Source organism: Neltuma alba, unplaced genomic scaffold (assembly GCF_004799145.2).
Source record: "Neltuma alba isolate B1F8T4 unplaced genomic scaffold, ASM479914v2 tig00012859_pilon, whole genome shotgun sequence".
NCBI classification, from domain to species: Eukaryota; Viridiplantae; Streptophyta; class Magnoliopsida; order Fabales; family Fabaceae; genus Neltuma; species Neltuma alba.
The window spans coordinates 128,134-143,367 of NW_021637242.1; the positions used below are offsets into that span (position 1 = coordinate 128,134).

The window sequence follows — 15,234 nt, forward strand, 5'->3', positions numbered from 1 at the left end:
TCATTACTAACCTGTTATCCCTGGGGCTAGTGACCTGTTAGTTAATTAAGGCTTCAGGTTTTTTATTAAGCTGCATGAGAACAGGGTTGAATTGTAAATCACTCATTAGCTTTTCTAAAAGTTTAAATTATTTTAATGATGAATTCCAATATTAATTCTAAAAGTTTAAATTATTTTAACGATGAATTCCAATATTAATTTCAAGTTCAGCTCCTATATTGGGATTCTGGTTTCAAATGATTTATGTTATAAAAAAAATGAAAAAAAAATTCCTGTTTTCTTGGGATAGAAACCTGGCATTAGTGATTCATAGACAATAAAATGACCCTATTAGTATATAGAATGTTAGGTGTTGCACCAATGCCTACCTGGAAAAATTGATCCGCAAAGCCAAGTCATAAGCCAATTAATCTAATTAATTTGGCATAACCACATCAGTGTGTGTATATATATATGTGTGTGTGTGTTCCAAATATGCAAAGGTTGATACACACCTCCGACATAGGCTAAAAATATAAGCAGTTGGCTTATTACACGATTAAGATTCAAGAGGAGTAAAACATTTATTCAATAGGAAATCATACATATATGGTAAGATTTCACAGTTCATGGCCACTCTTCCACCTTCTTCTTGAAGATGCTTGGACCATAAGTAGAAAAAAGCACTTTAACAAGAAGAGGGAATTGTAATAATACAAAGACAGTTATCGGAACACTAGCCAGCATAGTAAGAGGAAGAGTAACCCATAAACGTGATGAGTTATCATGCAACATGATCATTATTGTTGCTGAAAAGGAAATCATCATAGTTGCAATAGACAAAAACAGTGTAGAAAGACCTATTATCAGTTTTGTAGGTAGTGAGTAAAGGAAGTCCTCTTCCGCGTAGCGTGAGGTGAGGATTCCTAAGAACACGAGCACAGAAGTAGTGGATGAAAACAAAGAAAGCGCATCTGAGATCAAGAAAACTTTAAATAACTTCTCTTTCATAAACATTGGGTACCCTGAATTCTGATTGTTCCCTCCAAGAACTGTTATAGCTGCGGCAAACATGATGGTAACAATTAGAATCCCAACAACTGAGCAAGAAGACGCTGTTTCCTTCATCCACTTTTCTCCTTGAGCCCTTAGCTCTTTGTGGTTTTCTTTGAAATATTCTAGAGGAATCAGCCCCTTCTTGTTTTGATGTAGCCTATATCCAGGATCCACCACACTCTCGACAGCCTATGTATATAGAAAATAAATAAATAAATAAGCAATAGATAAAAGACTCAAAGTAACAAAATAGAATTGATTTTTAAAGCAATTAATTTGTTTTACATAAGCTAACCCATTATTATTCTTGCATTATACAAGGAATTATCCAATGATATAAAATTAATTCACTTTTCTAGCTAGTTCACTATCAGCAAGTCTCATCAGATGTGTTTGTGAATTAAAAAAAATTAATCCAAAAAAAAAATCTTCTTCTTTAGTCAATTTTATTTGTTAAATTGCACTATATAATAATGAATCCTAATTATTAGCAAGGAAAAAAAGAGACCGAACTAGCCAATTCAATTGAAAAACCGGTGAGGTATTGCACTGGTCAAGAGTTGAATCGGTATTGAACTAGTCAAACCTAATTATTGTATTTTGTTATTTTTAATGAAATTATATTATTTTAATATGACCAGTTTGATTTCAAGTTGACTTCAATCTGACCAACTGACCCTTGAACCACTATCCCCGATCCAGTTTTTTGTTTCTTGATTATTAGTATCCAACAGATCATGTCATAAATTAAATAGGTCAGAACTACGTGATTTTATTATGATAGGAGAAAATCTAAATCCATAACCACAAGTGCGCGTGTGTTAATATGATTCATTTTCTTCTGCCTCTGGCATTGACAAACTCAATTATTTTTATATATTTTGGTATCTTTTATATGAGTTTTTTCAGCTTCATTAGTCCTTTTTTGCCTTAATTGATTTATTTTGTTTTATTTTGAATTATTATTTTATAGGGGCAAAATTGTCATATTTTGGTTTAATTGTGACTAATTGATTTTTGAGGACAATTAATACTACCTTATCCTTGAATTTTTGCTTGCAGGTTTTTGGAAGATTTTTAAAATAAAAAAAAAAAAAAAAAAAAAGAAAAAAAAATATAATAAAAGGGGGAGCAAAACGCTGCGTTTTGCTCCACCCCTAATATCCATTATTACCATCAGCTGGGAGAAGAAGAGCAGGGGGGCGAACAAGACAGAACGAAAAACACACGAAGACGCCGAAAAAGAAACGGAGAAGCGGGTGGCGGCGCTGAAATAGAGGCACACACACACGCAGACGGCGGCTGGGACAAACCAGGAAGAGCTGGGGCGGCTGGAAGAACGAAAACAGAGCAGAGCACGCCGAAGGAGACCCACAAGCTGGACGCCGAATGTAAAAACCCTGTTCATTAAACCTCAATACTTTTCATAAGACCACTACTATGGTAGAAAAGGAAAGTTGTTAAAACGAGCTACCATAGTAGAAGGAAAAATTCATATTTCTAGAAATTAACTTTCGAACTCGGGTCAACCCGATAGACGTTGCATGCAACTAAAATAACCCATTTACATCTACTGGGCCTCCGAGCCTCCGACCCGGGTAACACATACATCAAGACAGCCCATCCAAATAGGTTTTCCACCAAGTGAAACAAAGTTCCATAAAACCATAGCAATGGCCTCCGGCCAACAAAACGAGTAGATAATGTATTCTCCAATTTACAATAAGGCCGGGAATCAGAATATTTCAAGAAAACCCTAGCTGTGGCAATATACAACTATCCATACATAAATAAAGCTAGAGGCCTAAAGCTAACCAAGCTCAAGCCTCCGCGTCTCTTCCCGAAGGCACACGCCTAGAACCTTCACCTGAAAACATTGTAAACCACGGGGTGAGACAAAGTCCCAGTAACCAACCTTTCCAATACTAGGTACTACTAAATAGGTGCTCGTGAGGTGTCAAGTGGGGCAGTTCACAAATAATACATAATGATAGCCACAACCATTTATGCAAGTGAAATGATGCAATCCCATCAACCAAATCCCTCACTTTGGGGGATTTTCAGGAGCCGAACCCGGCCTATCCCTCACTATGGGGGACGTAAGGAGCCATAAAGGCCTATCCCTCACTCTGGGGGACGTAATGAGCCCAAAGGCCTATCCCTCACTATGGGGGACGTAAAGAGCCAACCATCATGCATTAATGGAGGCCTTACCACGTGGTAGTAACAGACAAAACTCTCACCAAATTCCCAATTAATGCATCATGCTCAAATCGTAATCAAGAGTAATGATCATTTCACAATTAACCTCATTCAGTGGCATATCTTTCACAATTCCACAATTTCATTCATCATAAGTCCAAACCCCACAAGACGGTTTTCCATTTTTATATACAACATATAGTTCGAACACAATTACTATTTGGAGCACAAAACACAAATCTACTCACGATACCACAGAAGCAAGTACTAAGGATTGGAAAGTGGTTACCTCTCGCCTGAGCAAGGAATAACAAATCGACGATGTGGCCCCGTGCACCACCAAGACTCACAACCGGTCTACACAAGCACACAAACACACAACCAACATATATTAGCTTTCAAACTAATAATGTGGCCAAAACAACACTTGGGGACACAAAATTCCTATCTCCCATCAAAACTCTACCCAACTCAAAGGGTATATCTATCAAAACAACACTCCAAAGTCCTCAAAGTCTATTAAAACATCAAGTCTCCTTCCAAGCATCAATTAGAGTTCAAACCTCAAGGACCCACTATAGGAATTCAACCTCCAACAACCCATTTGAGCAATTAAGGTCCCAACAACAAATCTAAACCGATTAAACATCCAATTTAACCCTCCTTAACATAACCCAATTCACAAAACTCAAAATCAATCTCTACATTATCATCCTCAATCCCAAAACATCCAATTCCATAAACCCTAACTCTAAAAATTCAAGATTCTTTAAATCCAAGGAAACTACACCGATTAAATACTTAAACTAACCCAATGCAATCAATTAAACTCAAAACAATCGGTCAAAAACCTCAGTTCCATCATAACTTAGAAAAACCTAGAGTTCCACTAAAAATCCTCAGAAATTCCATGAAAATTCAAGAAAGAAAGAAGATTAGAGGTTAAAATCACTTACTTGAGGTAATGGATCCTTAGAAATGTCTTTCCCAAGCCAAAAGTTCGAAACCCTAGCAGAGCTCTTCTCTCCTCCTCAGATTTTCTTATTTTTCGCACGCTGACTACTCCCGCGAATATATAGATTCGCGACCTTTCGCCGCGGCGAACTAATCCCGAGAGGGATTACTCGCCTGAAAAAACCGACTTCGCCGCGGCGAACTCCAAACTTCGCCGCGGCGAAAGCTTCCCGAGAGGAAACTCTCGCTCGCCCAGAAGAACTTCGCCGCGGCGTGCCCTTACCTTCGCCGCGGCGAAACCTTCCCGAAAGGGAAGCCTCGCTCACCAGAACAACTTCGCCGCGGCGTCCCCTAGACTTCGCCGCGGCCAAACCTTCCCGAGAAGACGCTCCCCTCTGAAAGTCCCGGTTCGCCGCGGCGAACATACCCTGAGAGGGGTATGTTCACCTATGCCTCCAACCAACCTCAAATCCAACCCAAACACCAAGATCAAGATTAAATCACTAATCTATCCTCAAAATCAACCCAAAAGAGGCTATTAAGACTCGGTAAAACTTAGGATGTTACACCGAACACACACGAAACAGGGGAGGCGAAGACGCAAGCGGCACCAGCGGAAAAACGAAGAGGCCGAACGGAAACACACACACGCGAGGCGGCGACCGACGAGCTGAGGCGGAGACGCACACACGCTGGGCGGCGACCGACGAGCTGAGGCGGAGACGCACGCTGAACGAGTGAGGCGGCTTCATCTTCTTCTTCTCCCGGGTGCAGCGAAACAGAGACGTGAACCATTCAGCGTGAACAGTGTTCTTCCATGACTGACCGTAGGAAAATACTGATTGTGGCAGCAAACTTGATGGCAAACCGTGGCTAAGATCCTCTGATTCTCCAATTCAACAATAATGGCAGGAGCTTGGATCTTTAAGGGGGAGTTCTAGTTACTTTAATTTCTTACTCAATAATTGTTTAACAATTCCTAGGTCTTAGGATAGTTTTTCTGATTGTTGGGATAACTGTATTGCTTAATCTGATTATATTTGGGGATTATTGTGACTGAATTATTGCTTAGTATTTGACATTGGGCTGTTCATAGTTTTAATCTCAATTATAATGTTTTGGTTATGACATTTGTATTGATTTTGGAATTAATATATTGTGATTCTCTAAGGTGGCTTAGAATTTTGGATCATACAGTCTCTTGCTAGCTTTAATTCTGTTATTTTGGATTTAAGAGTTCTAATTAAGCATTGGTTTTTAGCACCCTTAATCCCATTTTACTATTCTGGTTGCAGTTAGTAAGTTGGGATTTTAGGAAAATATTTTGTGGCAACTCGAGCTGGCTCGGTTGTTGGATCAAAAGCTTAATTATAATTCTTAATTCATTTTTTTTAACTCCCACATCTTTTAGAGTGATGATTGCCTGCGTTGTTGAATTGGAGGATTGATTTTTATCAGTGTTATTTGTGTGTCTCATTTTCATTCCTTTCATCTTCAGTTATTTCAATCATCTTTTATATAAAAGAAAATAACAAAAAAAAAGTATTTTAATTTCAATTTAATTCAAGGCATTTAGTTAGCAATTTTTCAAACTCAAATAAAAAATCCTTTTTATAGTTTAGGTTACTTGCATTTATTTACTAGGATTTAATTTCGTTTTCGGCTCCTCAAAGTGAATACGACCCAGATTGTGCACTATATTGCATTAATTCGGTTAATTTTTGGAGTAACCCCAAAGCGACAATTAAGGGAAGTTCAACTTCAAGTGGCGCCGTTGCCGGGGAGCCAAGAAATTGGTTCCCCAGTAATTAAGTGTCAAGTAGCCTTGATTGGGGTTCATTTGTTGAGCCTTTTTAGTTTTCATTTTTGTTAGTTTTTATTTAGTAATTTGCATTTATTTCTTTTGATTTTTCATAGCATTTCTTTCCTTTGCATAGAAAATTTTTCAAAAATACAACTAAATATCTTGATTTTTCATTCTCATACGCATACACTTGCATTGCATTGCATTCATCTGTTTTCTTTTGTTTAATTGCTTCTGGTTGATTGATTGTTTATGCCAAGAAAGGGTAGGTCTAAAACCCTAGTTCCTTCCAATCTTGAGCTTCAAAGTACTTTAAGGGAAGTTAGACAAGACCAAAGGGTAGAAAGGACTAGTGAGGTTGAACTAGACAATTTAACTGATCTAGATTTGGTGGTTGACTTGGGTGACATAATGGAAACAGTTAATAATCCTAATGGTAACAACAATGGTGGTAATGAGAGAGGGGGCAATGGACATAATGGGGAGCATGATAGAGTAGGAGAGAATAATGGAGATAACCCTAGAAGAAGAACCATTAGGGAAGCCACTACTTCTGATACAAATTATGATCCTTTTAATGTTGCATGCCCTAATGTTGATGTTAATTTTGAGATTAAAGGTCCACTGCTTAATTATTTGCCTAAATTTTATGGTTTGACAGGTGATGACCCATACAAACATCTGAAATCTCTCTCTATGGTATGTGCTAGCATGAAGCCGGTTGGGGCTAATCTGGATGAGGTTCTTTGGAAGGTATTCCACTTGTCTCTGGAGGGCAAAGCGCGAGAATGGTACATGAGCTTGCCTAGTTATATGGCAGATGCTTACCATAACTGGAACAACCTCAGAAAAGCATTCTTGGAGAAGTATTTCCCTGCTTCCCGGACTTCTACATTGAGAAAAGAGATCTACTCTGCAAAGCAAGATTATGATGAGTCACTTTATGACTACTGGAACCGTTTTCAAGACTTGCTTTCTAGATGTCCACACCATCAGATTCCAGATGAGCAGTTAGTCCAATACTTTTATGATGGACTTAAGACCCAAGATAAGGGGATGTTGGATGCTGCTTCTGGGGGTTCTCTTATTGATTTAACTGCTGAGGAGGCATGGGAACTTATCAAGAAAATGGCATTGAACCATCAACAGTATAGCATCAGGGAGTCTAAAATGTCAATGCAATGCATACTAATCCTTCTTCAGTCCACATTCCTCAATTGGACACATTCACTTCTCAAATTGCTGCTTTGACTACACAGTTGAATAAGCTTGCATCTCACACTCCCCCTACTGACACTCGGAATCCTAATTCCATGGAGATGACTGCACCTAGTTGTGAGCATTGTAACTCTGTTATGCACATCTCTGCTGCTTGCCCTCATAGATATGAGGAAGTTTCTGCCATGTATCAAGGAAGGGCCAATCAATCCAAGCAATGGAACCCATACTCAAACACATATAATGAAGGATGGAAAGCTCATCCAAATTTCCGATGGGGAGGAGGTTACAATAGGCAGGGTCAGGAGGGGTTTCAAGGGAATATGGTTCCTCAAGGGCAATCTTACTATGGAGGGTTACAAGGAGAATCTTCTAGAGCCATGTCTACCCCACAGCAATCACAGTCTAAGGATGATGAGCGGTTCTCTCGAATACTCAAGGGCATTGAGGCAATGACTGAGCACATATCTAAGTCTGAAGCCAAATCTGAAGCTAGATTTGCAGCCCTAGAGAATAGGATGGAGCAATGGGAAACTAGAACCTCTAATTTGACTTCTTATGTCACTAAGTTGTCAAATGGTGTGAGTGGACAACAAGCTAAGACTAGTGGTTCAATGCCTTCCAACACGGTGATAAATCCTAAATCTTTGAATGCAATTACATTGAGAAGCGGCAAGGAAATTGGTGCTAAGACAGTGCAATTCAAAGATGATGAAGATGGTGAAGAACCAGTTGACGAAGAGATAGAAGTTGAGTCTCCTCCTTCTAAAACCACTCAAGACATTCCCGTTCTAACCTTGAACCATTGCAGTTCTCTTTGCATCTGCAGTGCGGCACCGGAGATTCTGCTAAGGTAGGAATCAGGAGCTAACGAGGCTGCTGCATGCAGCAAGTTATTTGTTGTCTCTTCTGCTGCTGTTGCTGCTGCCATAATCTTAAAGCGAAAACCACGGAAGAGGCTGAAAACCGCAGCTTTACGACATTCAACAACAGTTCTGAAGAAAACAGGAAAGCTTGTGTGAACATTTGTAACTAGAGAGATTAACTCTGGATTTGCCTTTGTTACTCGCAAAACAAACTCAGCATTCTCTTGCTCAGCTGCAAAATTCAGTGCGGTTCTAATGACGTTCTTATTGTCGTCAGGCAAAAGCATCAGATTCTGACAAACTAGGTTTAGGATTTCAGCTGCTTGTGCATGCTGCAGCTTCATCTTATATATTTCCTTCATTCCTGCACCATTGGCAACCAAAATAGAACTATAATGTTAAAGGCATTCGATTTAAGTTCTGGAAACTTTTTGGCGCGCGCGCACACATATATACATACCTGACAAATTATATATGCTGAAGAGGAGCCAATGGCGCGGACCTATCCCTGTTGACATGCATTTTTCTTTTTCTTTCAGCCCAATCATTCGAGAGGATATGCATGCATGTCTATATATATAGGTTTATCCTTTCTTTCTTTATTTTTTTCCCCAGGATTATTTGTGTGGATATACAAGTCTAATATTTTTTTCTCGCGTCGAAGCTAGATGCAACTTAATTAAATGCGAACATTGAGTAACCTGTGCATAAATTAAGACTGAGACATCTCAATATTCACAAACTGAGCTTATAATAAAAATTAATTTTTAATTTCAAATTTCATATTTTGGCATACCTGATTTTATGCGAGCTAAATTAAATGAAAAAATTTAAAAATTATAATCTACTATGTTTAGTAATAATAGTTATATAATACTATTTGATTTCATCTTCTAAAGTGATAATAGAGGATATCGTACCTTGATGACCAGCTCTGCTGCCCTCGCCTTCTTGCTGAATATCTACGCAGAAATGCCCAGTGGTTGTTGTTGATGGTATTTTAATATCTTCCACACAAAAGTGATCAAAGAAATGGGAAAACATAAGCTTCCTCAAATAATGATGCAGAAAAAAACTAGAAGCACGAGTAAATTACACAAATAGTATTAATTAATTAACGCCACCTGTTGTTTTCTATGAAACTTGAAGTCCAAGATGATATCTTTCAATTAATTAGGGGTTAATTACATAAATAGTATTTTTGGAATTTTTTTGCCAACCTTATTTTTGGAAATATACGTCATAAACGCTTCACCAAATTTTCAAAGAGCCTAATAATGGATCATGAAAAATTTTAGAAGATATCTTATGTTATTATTTGATGTAGTGTAGTTACAATAAATACTGTTATTATGCTCACAATGGCAATAAAAATGAATTATCAGAAGACAACACTACTTGTCAATATATGTAGGCTAGAGTTGTCGTCCACTGTAAGTGATTAAGAAGATAGATTTTGGAAAATTTTGAAGCAATCATCTTGCGAAATGACAAATGCATGAGTGAAAATGAACTAAATTAAAGAATAGGCTTGGAAGAGATACAAAAGCAAAGGAGGATTCTTTTAATTTTTAGGCAGAGAACTTACACATTCCTAAATACATACAAATATGGATTTAGATTTCCCATAAAACTATACCTAAAACTCTTGGCAAATTTATTGTTTGCACTTTCCAGTTTCCAACATGTTCTATACATAGTGGATTTTCCTTTTACTCTGTTCGATCCGTAGTTTAAGTCACCTTACTCCCTTTGATTTTTAGTATAGGGCATCTTCTAGAAGCAATTTTTGATTCTCAATATAAGTCATCAACTATATCACTCATTAATCGCTACTTTTCAATTTCACCCTTATTGTTAATTAAGGTTTAGTACTAATAATAAGCTCACTGAACTTTGTGTTTTTCTTTCTACATTATTTAATTTAAGCTGGAGGGAAACTTGAAAAAAATTATTAATTTAAGAAAAATTTAATACTTTAACTGGCATTACTTAGTATGTGAGAATTAGTTGAAAATTCCCTATAACAAGAATCAGAGGGAGTATTACCTCACCAAAACAAGAAAAGTGGTTGGCTAGTCAAATTTAAAAATGAACTATTTTTTTGCAACTTTGTACATATTTAAGAGCACAGAGAAACACTATATGATACTTCAACTCCTCTTCTAATAAATTGTAATAGGGAGGGGTAATACCTATTTGAAAAAAAAATCATTAATGATCCACCGAGTGACCGTGGATTGAGAATTTCTTTCAAAAGGCTTTCTTTATTTAATTAGGAAGGCAGGAGTAACAGAGGAATGAGTGTGTGTAAATAAACTAAATTATACCAGAGTTTGTTTCATCTTCACCATTAATTTTTACCGTCATCGTCATAATTCGCCGTTATGGCTAGTAAGTACTTTAAAAGAGGAAACGACATATATCGAAAATTGTAGGGAGAACAGAGAGTGGAAAGTAATAATATACACTAACAGTGATAGGCCCATCGCTTCAAGAACGGAAGTTGACTTTTGTGAAGAGAATGAGGAAGAGAGAGTGCAATATTCGCAATTGTTGAGTTCCGATCTGCATCTTTAGCAAAAAGCAGCTCCGGGCATCGTTGGAGCAAATGCAAGGCAACATCTATTTATGTATCAAAATCATATAGTATAAAGAGGCGAGAGGGATAAAATGAAAATGAAACATATATTGTGCTTTGAGAATGAAATTATATATCTAAAAATTATGTTACCAAATTCTCCAATTCTCAAACAGGTTCGGAGAAACTCAGGACCCACAACAGAGTCGTCTTCTGGTTTGAGAACTTCCAAAGGAGTGACAGAATAGAGATAACGTCCCAATTTGTTGTGGCCACAAAACAAAGCCAAGGTAACAGGAATCTGCCAAGGCCGTTGAGCTGGAATTGCAAGTGCAGTTCTATTTTTGTGTATCATGCATATTGCAATTGGGATGGATCCCGTATGTGTGGCAGTTGTTGCAAGTGGAGTGTAGCCATAATAATCGAATATTTCAAGATATTCTGGTTTAACTAGTCTCACCAACTCTTCTACTATACCTACATGCCCGAACTTTGCAGCTATATGAAGAGGTGTTCCGCCTCTGGAAGCTCCAAAATCTACGTCCAATACCTTAGGATGGCGATCAATGACTGCTTTTGCTTCGAACCACTTGTCCTCAGACATGGCCTTGTTCAAAATAGCCATCTCTATTTCGTCTGCCGCCGTCATTGGAATCAACAACCAGCACATATGAATTAGAAATTTAAAATATATATTCATATGCATAATTAAGACATACTTTAATATTCTTCCGTACATAAAGAAGATACGCCGGAAGTTTTTAATAATATAGCCTTAACAAAATACCAATATCTAAATCTTGTACTTCTCTCCCCTCATCACTGTATGTAATCATCAATTCTTTCTGTTTGTAAAATTGAAATACACATTTCAGCGAAATAAACAAAGATTAATTGCGCTTACTTGTTTCTTCCTCCATGCGAACTTGTGATGGCAATGGCTTGTTACTTCTTTTTCAGCTCGCTCTCACACTTCACTGTACTCTTCACGCATTCTATCTATTTATAGCCTTTTCTTTTTCCTTACGTGTTCGTATGGTCTAAGATATGTTACCAAAAAGGGAAAAAAAAAAGAAAAAAGAAGAAGACAAATTTGACTTTTCCTTTAAAAAAGCACGTACATAATTAAATAATCACTAAGTGCGCTACATCTAAACAAACACTAATATATAGCCTTGAACACGATACCCATGTCTAAATCTTGTACCTCTCACTCCTCATCACTGTAATCTCCAATTCTTGCAGTTTGAGAAATTTAAAATTTGCATTTCAGCGTAAGAAACAAAGACTGATTGCCCTTACCAAGGTGGCAATGGCTTGTTGCTTCTTGTTTTTCAGCTCGCTCTCACAACTCACTAACTCTTCGCACATTCTATATTTGTAGGCTTTTCGTTTATTCCTTGCGTGTTCGTATGGTTTCAGATATTAACGGGTACCAAGAAAAGGATCGTGATCTGTTGCCGAAAAGAAAAAAAAGAACAAGAAAACAAACTTGACCTTTTCTTTTGAAAAAAGCACACATTAAAAAAGATAGTGCTGTAGGGGAACAACTCAATTGTCTTAAGTACCATATAGTACCTTCTTTCGCAGTTGCCTCACAGTTCACTGACTCCTGACGCATTGCATATTTATAGCCATTGTCATCTTATTTCTTATGGTTTAAATTATTTAATACTATTCATTCAGTTTTTAATGTAAAAGCTACTTAACTACTAATTTGAAGATACTAAGAAAATTAGATAATTTAATTAATGATTACAAATTGACATGATTCTTTTTAAAATACACATGTATAGCAAATGTCTTGTATCTATTTGAATTTGATTGGTAATACCGCTGATGGCCCAGTATTAATCAATTAAGGTAATTTGAAAAAAAAAAAAGAGATAAAGTTTAAAATCATATATTTAGGATTAAAATCAATATTTAATTAATTAGCTTCTACACCTTAGATGAGAGCATTTAAAACTAAAACCAGCCGCTCTAACTAGCTTGACACGAGCGTATTATATGATTGGCGACTCGGGTCTATTCTTTCCCTGGAGGAATGAAAGCACCATATGCTTTTTAAGTTCCTTTAAATTGAATGGAATAGATCTGAAGCAGACAAGAAGCAAGGAATGGTTGGTTTTTTAAAAGAAGAAGAAGAAGAAGAAGGGAATGGAAACAAAAGGCAAAGGTGTTTACGAAATGGGGGAATGCTTGACGTGGCACAATCTGGAACGTTGGTGAAACAAATGGCTTGGATTTGAATTGAAAATTATCGATTCACTAAAATGTCACGTATCTTCTAGAGAAAATCTTACATATGGAACCTGAAAATTACCAAGTCTCAAATCAGAAATATTTCCTATACTTTAGTAGTTTTCTTACTACACTGGATTTGTAAATAACAGCACATATTTATAAGAATTTTTTTTTCCCATCTTGTTATGCAAATCTTGTTTTTAGTAATTTTTTTTTCTAAACTTATATGTCACGTTTGATTGTTTGTGCCTATTTGGATTTGTGCAAATCAAACTGAATATATGCCCTTGGTCAATACAATTATTTTTAATTGGGCGTAACTTATAATGACATAAAATTTTTATTATTTCAACCATTAATTAATAGGTATTAACATAATATTTTTAGCCGAAAGGGCAACAATGTATGTAATTATGTTAAAAAGAATTCTTGTTATTTCTCAAACTATATTAAACATGCTTTATAATCACTTTTACTTTTGAATAATACTATAAATAATTAAAAATTAAGGGTAGTAATAATCTCTATATTTTAAAATATTTTTGTTATGCGTTTTTTATATAATAAAAAAAGTATTGGTAATTTCATTTTATTTTCAGTTTTTATTCAATAAAAAATTAATGTATCCGATATTCATATTATACTAAGGCCGTATTTAATATAAATTAATTTTTAAATTTTCTTTTATTTTATTTGTGTGGGTTCAATCATGCTTCTGATATTTAAAAACAACTACATATAATTGTTGTTTTACCTCACATATAAAACAAATCTTTCAATGTTTTAAGAAAGTTCAAACTTTATTTTTCCCCTGACAACCTAAAATAGTTAGGTAAAATTAGAGCCAAACAGTTTTTGCCGGTTTTAATTTAAATATATGCACATAAATATGTTAAGTGTAACATCCTATTTTTAGAATTTAGTTCTGTTCTGGAGTATATAAAGGGTATATTATGAGTTAAGAAAAAAAGTGTATATTTTAAAACTTATTTTTATACATTAATGAAGTAAAAGAAAAAGCAAACGAATATCAAATGCAATATCTCGCTAGATTAATAACTGAAATATATGTTATTTTGTAGTGAAATTGTTAACATCGTTGTAGGTGAATAATAAATAGAAAACTGTTAAGATGGCAAAAGATTGATATTAATTTAAATATTGTTTATATCTAACAAAATTTTATTATTTAGGCACCTTTTAAAATAAAGTGACGCATTCAAATTTAGTATTATGGTGTATCTTTCAAAAACCTAAATCTGTTTTGGATATATGTGTGCGCGCGCGCGTGTATAAAATTGCGTGTTTGCAAGTATGTTAAGGAATATAGTAAATTATATTATATCAGATAAATAATAACTAAATTTTTTTAATATTTACAAAAGAATAAGATTAGTTAAGGTTATTGAAATTTGAAATATTATCTATACGTCATCAAGTTTTGATATTTGTTTAACTTTAAAAAAAAACATTTAGATCTAATATGTATATATATATATATATATATTAAGAACAGCTGGAGAAGTAAAACTAGAAATCTATTTTTTTTCCAGTCCCCCATCACTTGTGTGACTACCGCCTCTTTTCCTTCTTTTGCCTTTCTTCGTTTTCTTATCTATTCAGGGTTGCTTTTCCCCTCCATTAATAATGCCTAGTCACGTTGCTCTCTTATTCCATCTTTTCTCTAAATCATACACATGTATATTGGCCGCCTTTCTTATTTTATCAATCAAATATATATGATGTGCCCAGGATTATTACTCCCCTGTCAATTTTTCCCACTTCCCATTGTATTCGATCGACTATATATATTATACCCGCGTTCTTTTCTTATCGCCATCAAATACATGTTGTGCTACAAGCTATTTCTTCTGCATCAATTATGATGCCGTTGCCCTCAAAGTCTTTTAATCTTCGTATTCATCTACCATCTCCGTTAGCCAACGTTCCTTCTTCTCCACATCCATATAGATAGAGATATATATATATATATATATATATGTTGAACCTGTTCTAGCATCTCTGCCATGTTAGTCACACACAAGTATTAATAATTTAAGAGATGATTTAACATGTTCCTCACTATAAGACTCGCATTGAAGGTTTTGGTTTAATTCTTCGGTAACTATTATGAGATGAGGAGTAACAGGTAACTTTGGACATTGCTTTCGTATACATATGAAATGCATATATTCATTCTATGGTTGATTGCCTTGCTATTTAATTATATCAGACCAAGTAATACAAATGCATAAATGTGTGTGTATCCTGGAAATTTTCTAGTAAACGGAATTTTAATCTAATTTCATTTAGGAGCTATAATACGA

General features: G+C 35.6%; 1 protein-coding gene across 1 annotated transcript; it reads right to left on the bottom strand.

Annotated features, from left to right (window-relative positions):
• Window positions 1-606: 606 nt before the first annotated feature.
• On the bottom strand, window positions 607-11,309 carry LOC114731886 (uncharacterized). The gene is made up of 5 exons (XM_028919126.1): window positions 10,814-11,309; window positions 10,555-10,704; window positions 9,000-9,086; window positions 8,010-8,443; window positions 607-1,224 (listed from the first exon to the last, which is right to left on the bottom strand). Exons 1-5 carry the CDS (start codon window positions 11,307-11,309, stop codon window positions 607-609), a joined length of 1,785 nt encoding a protein of 594 aa, XP_028774959.1.
• Window positions 11,310-15,234: the final 3,925 nt, after the last annotated feature.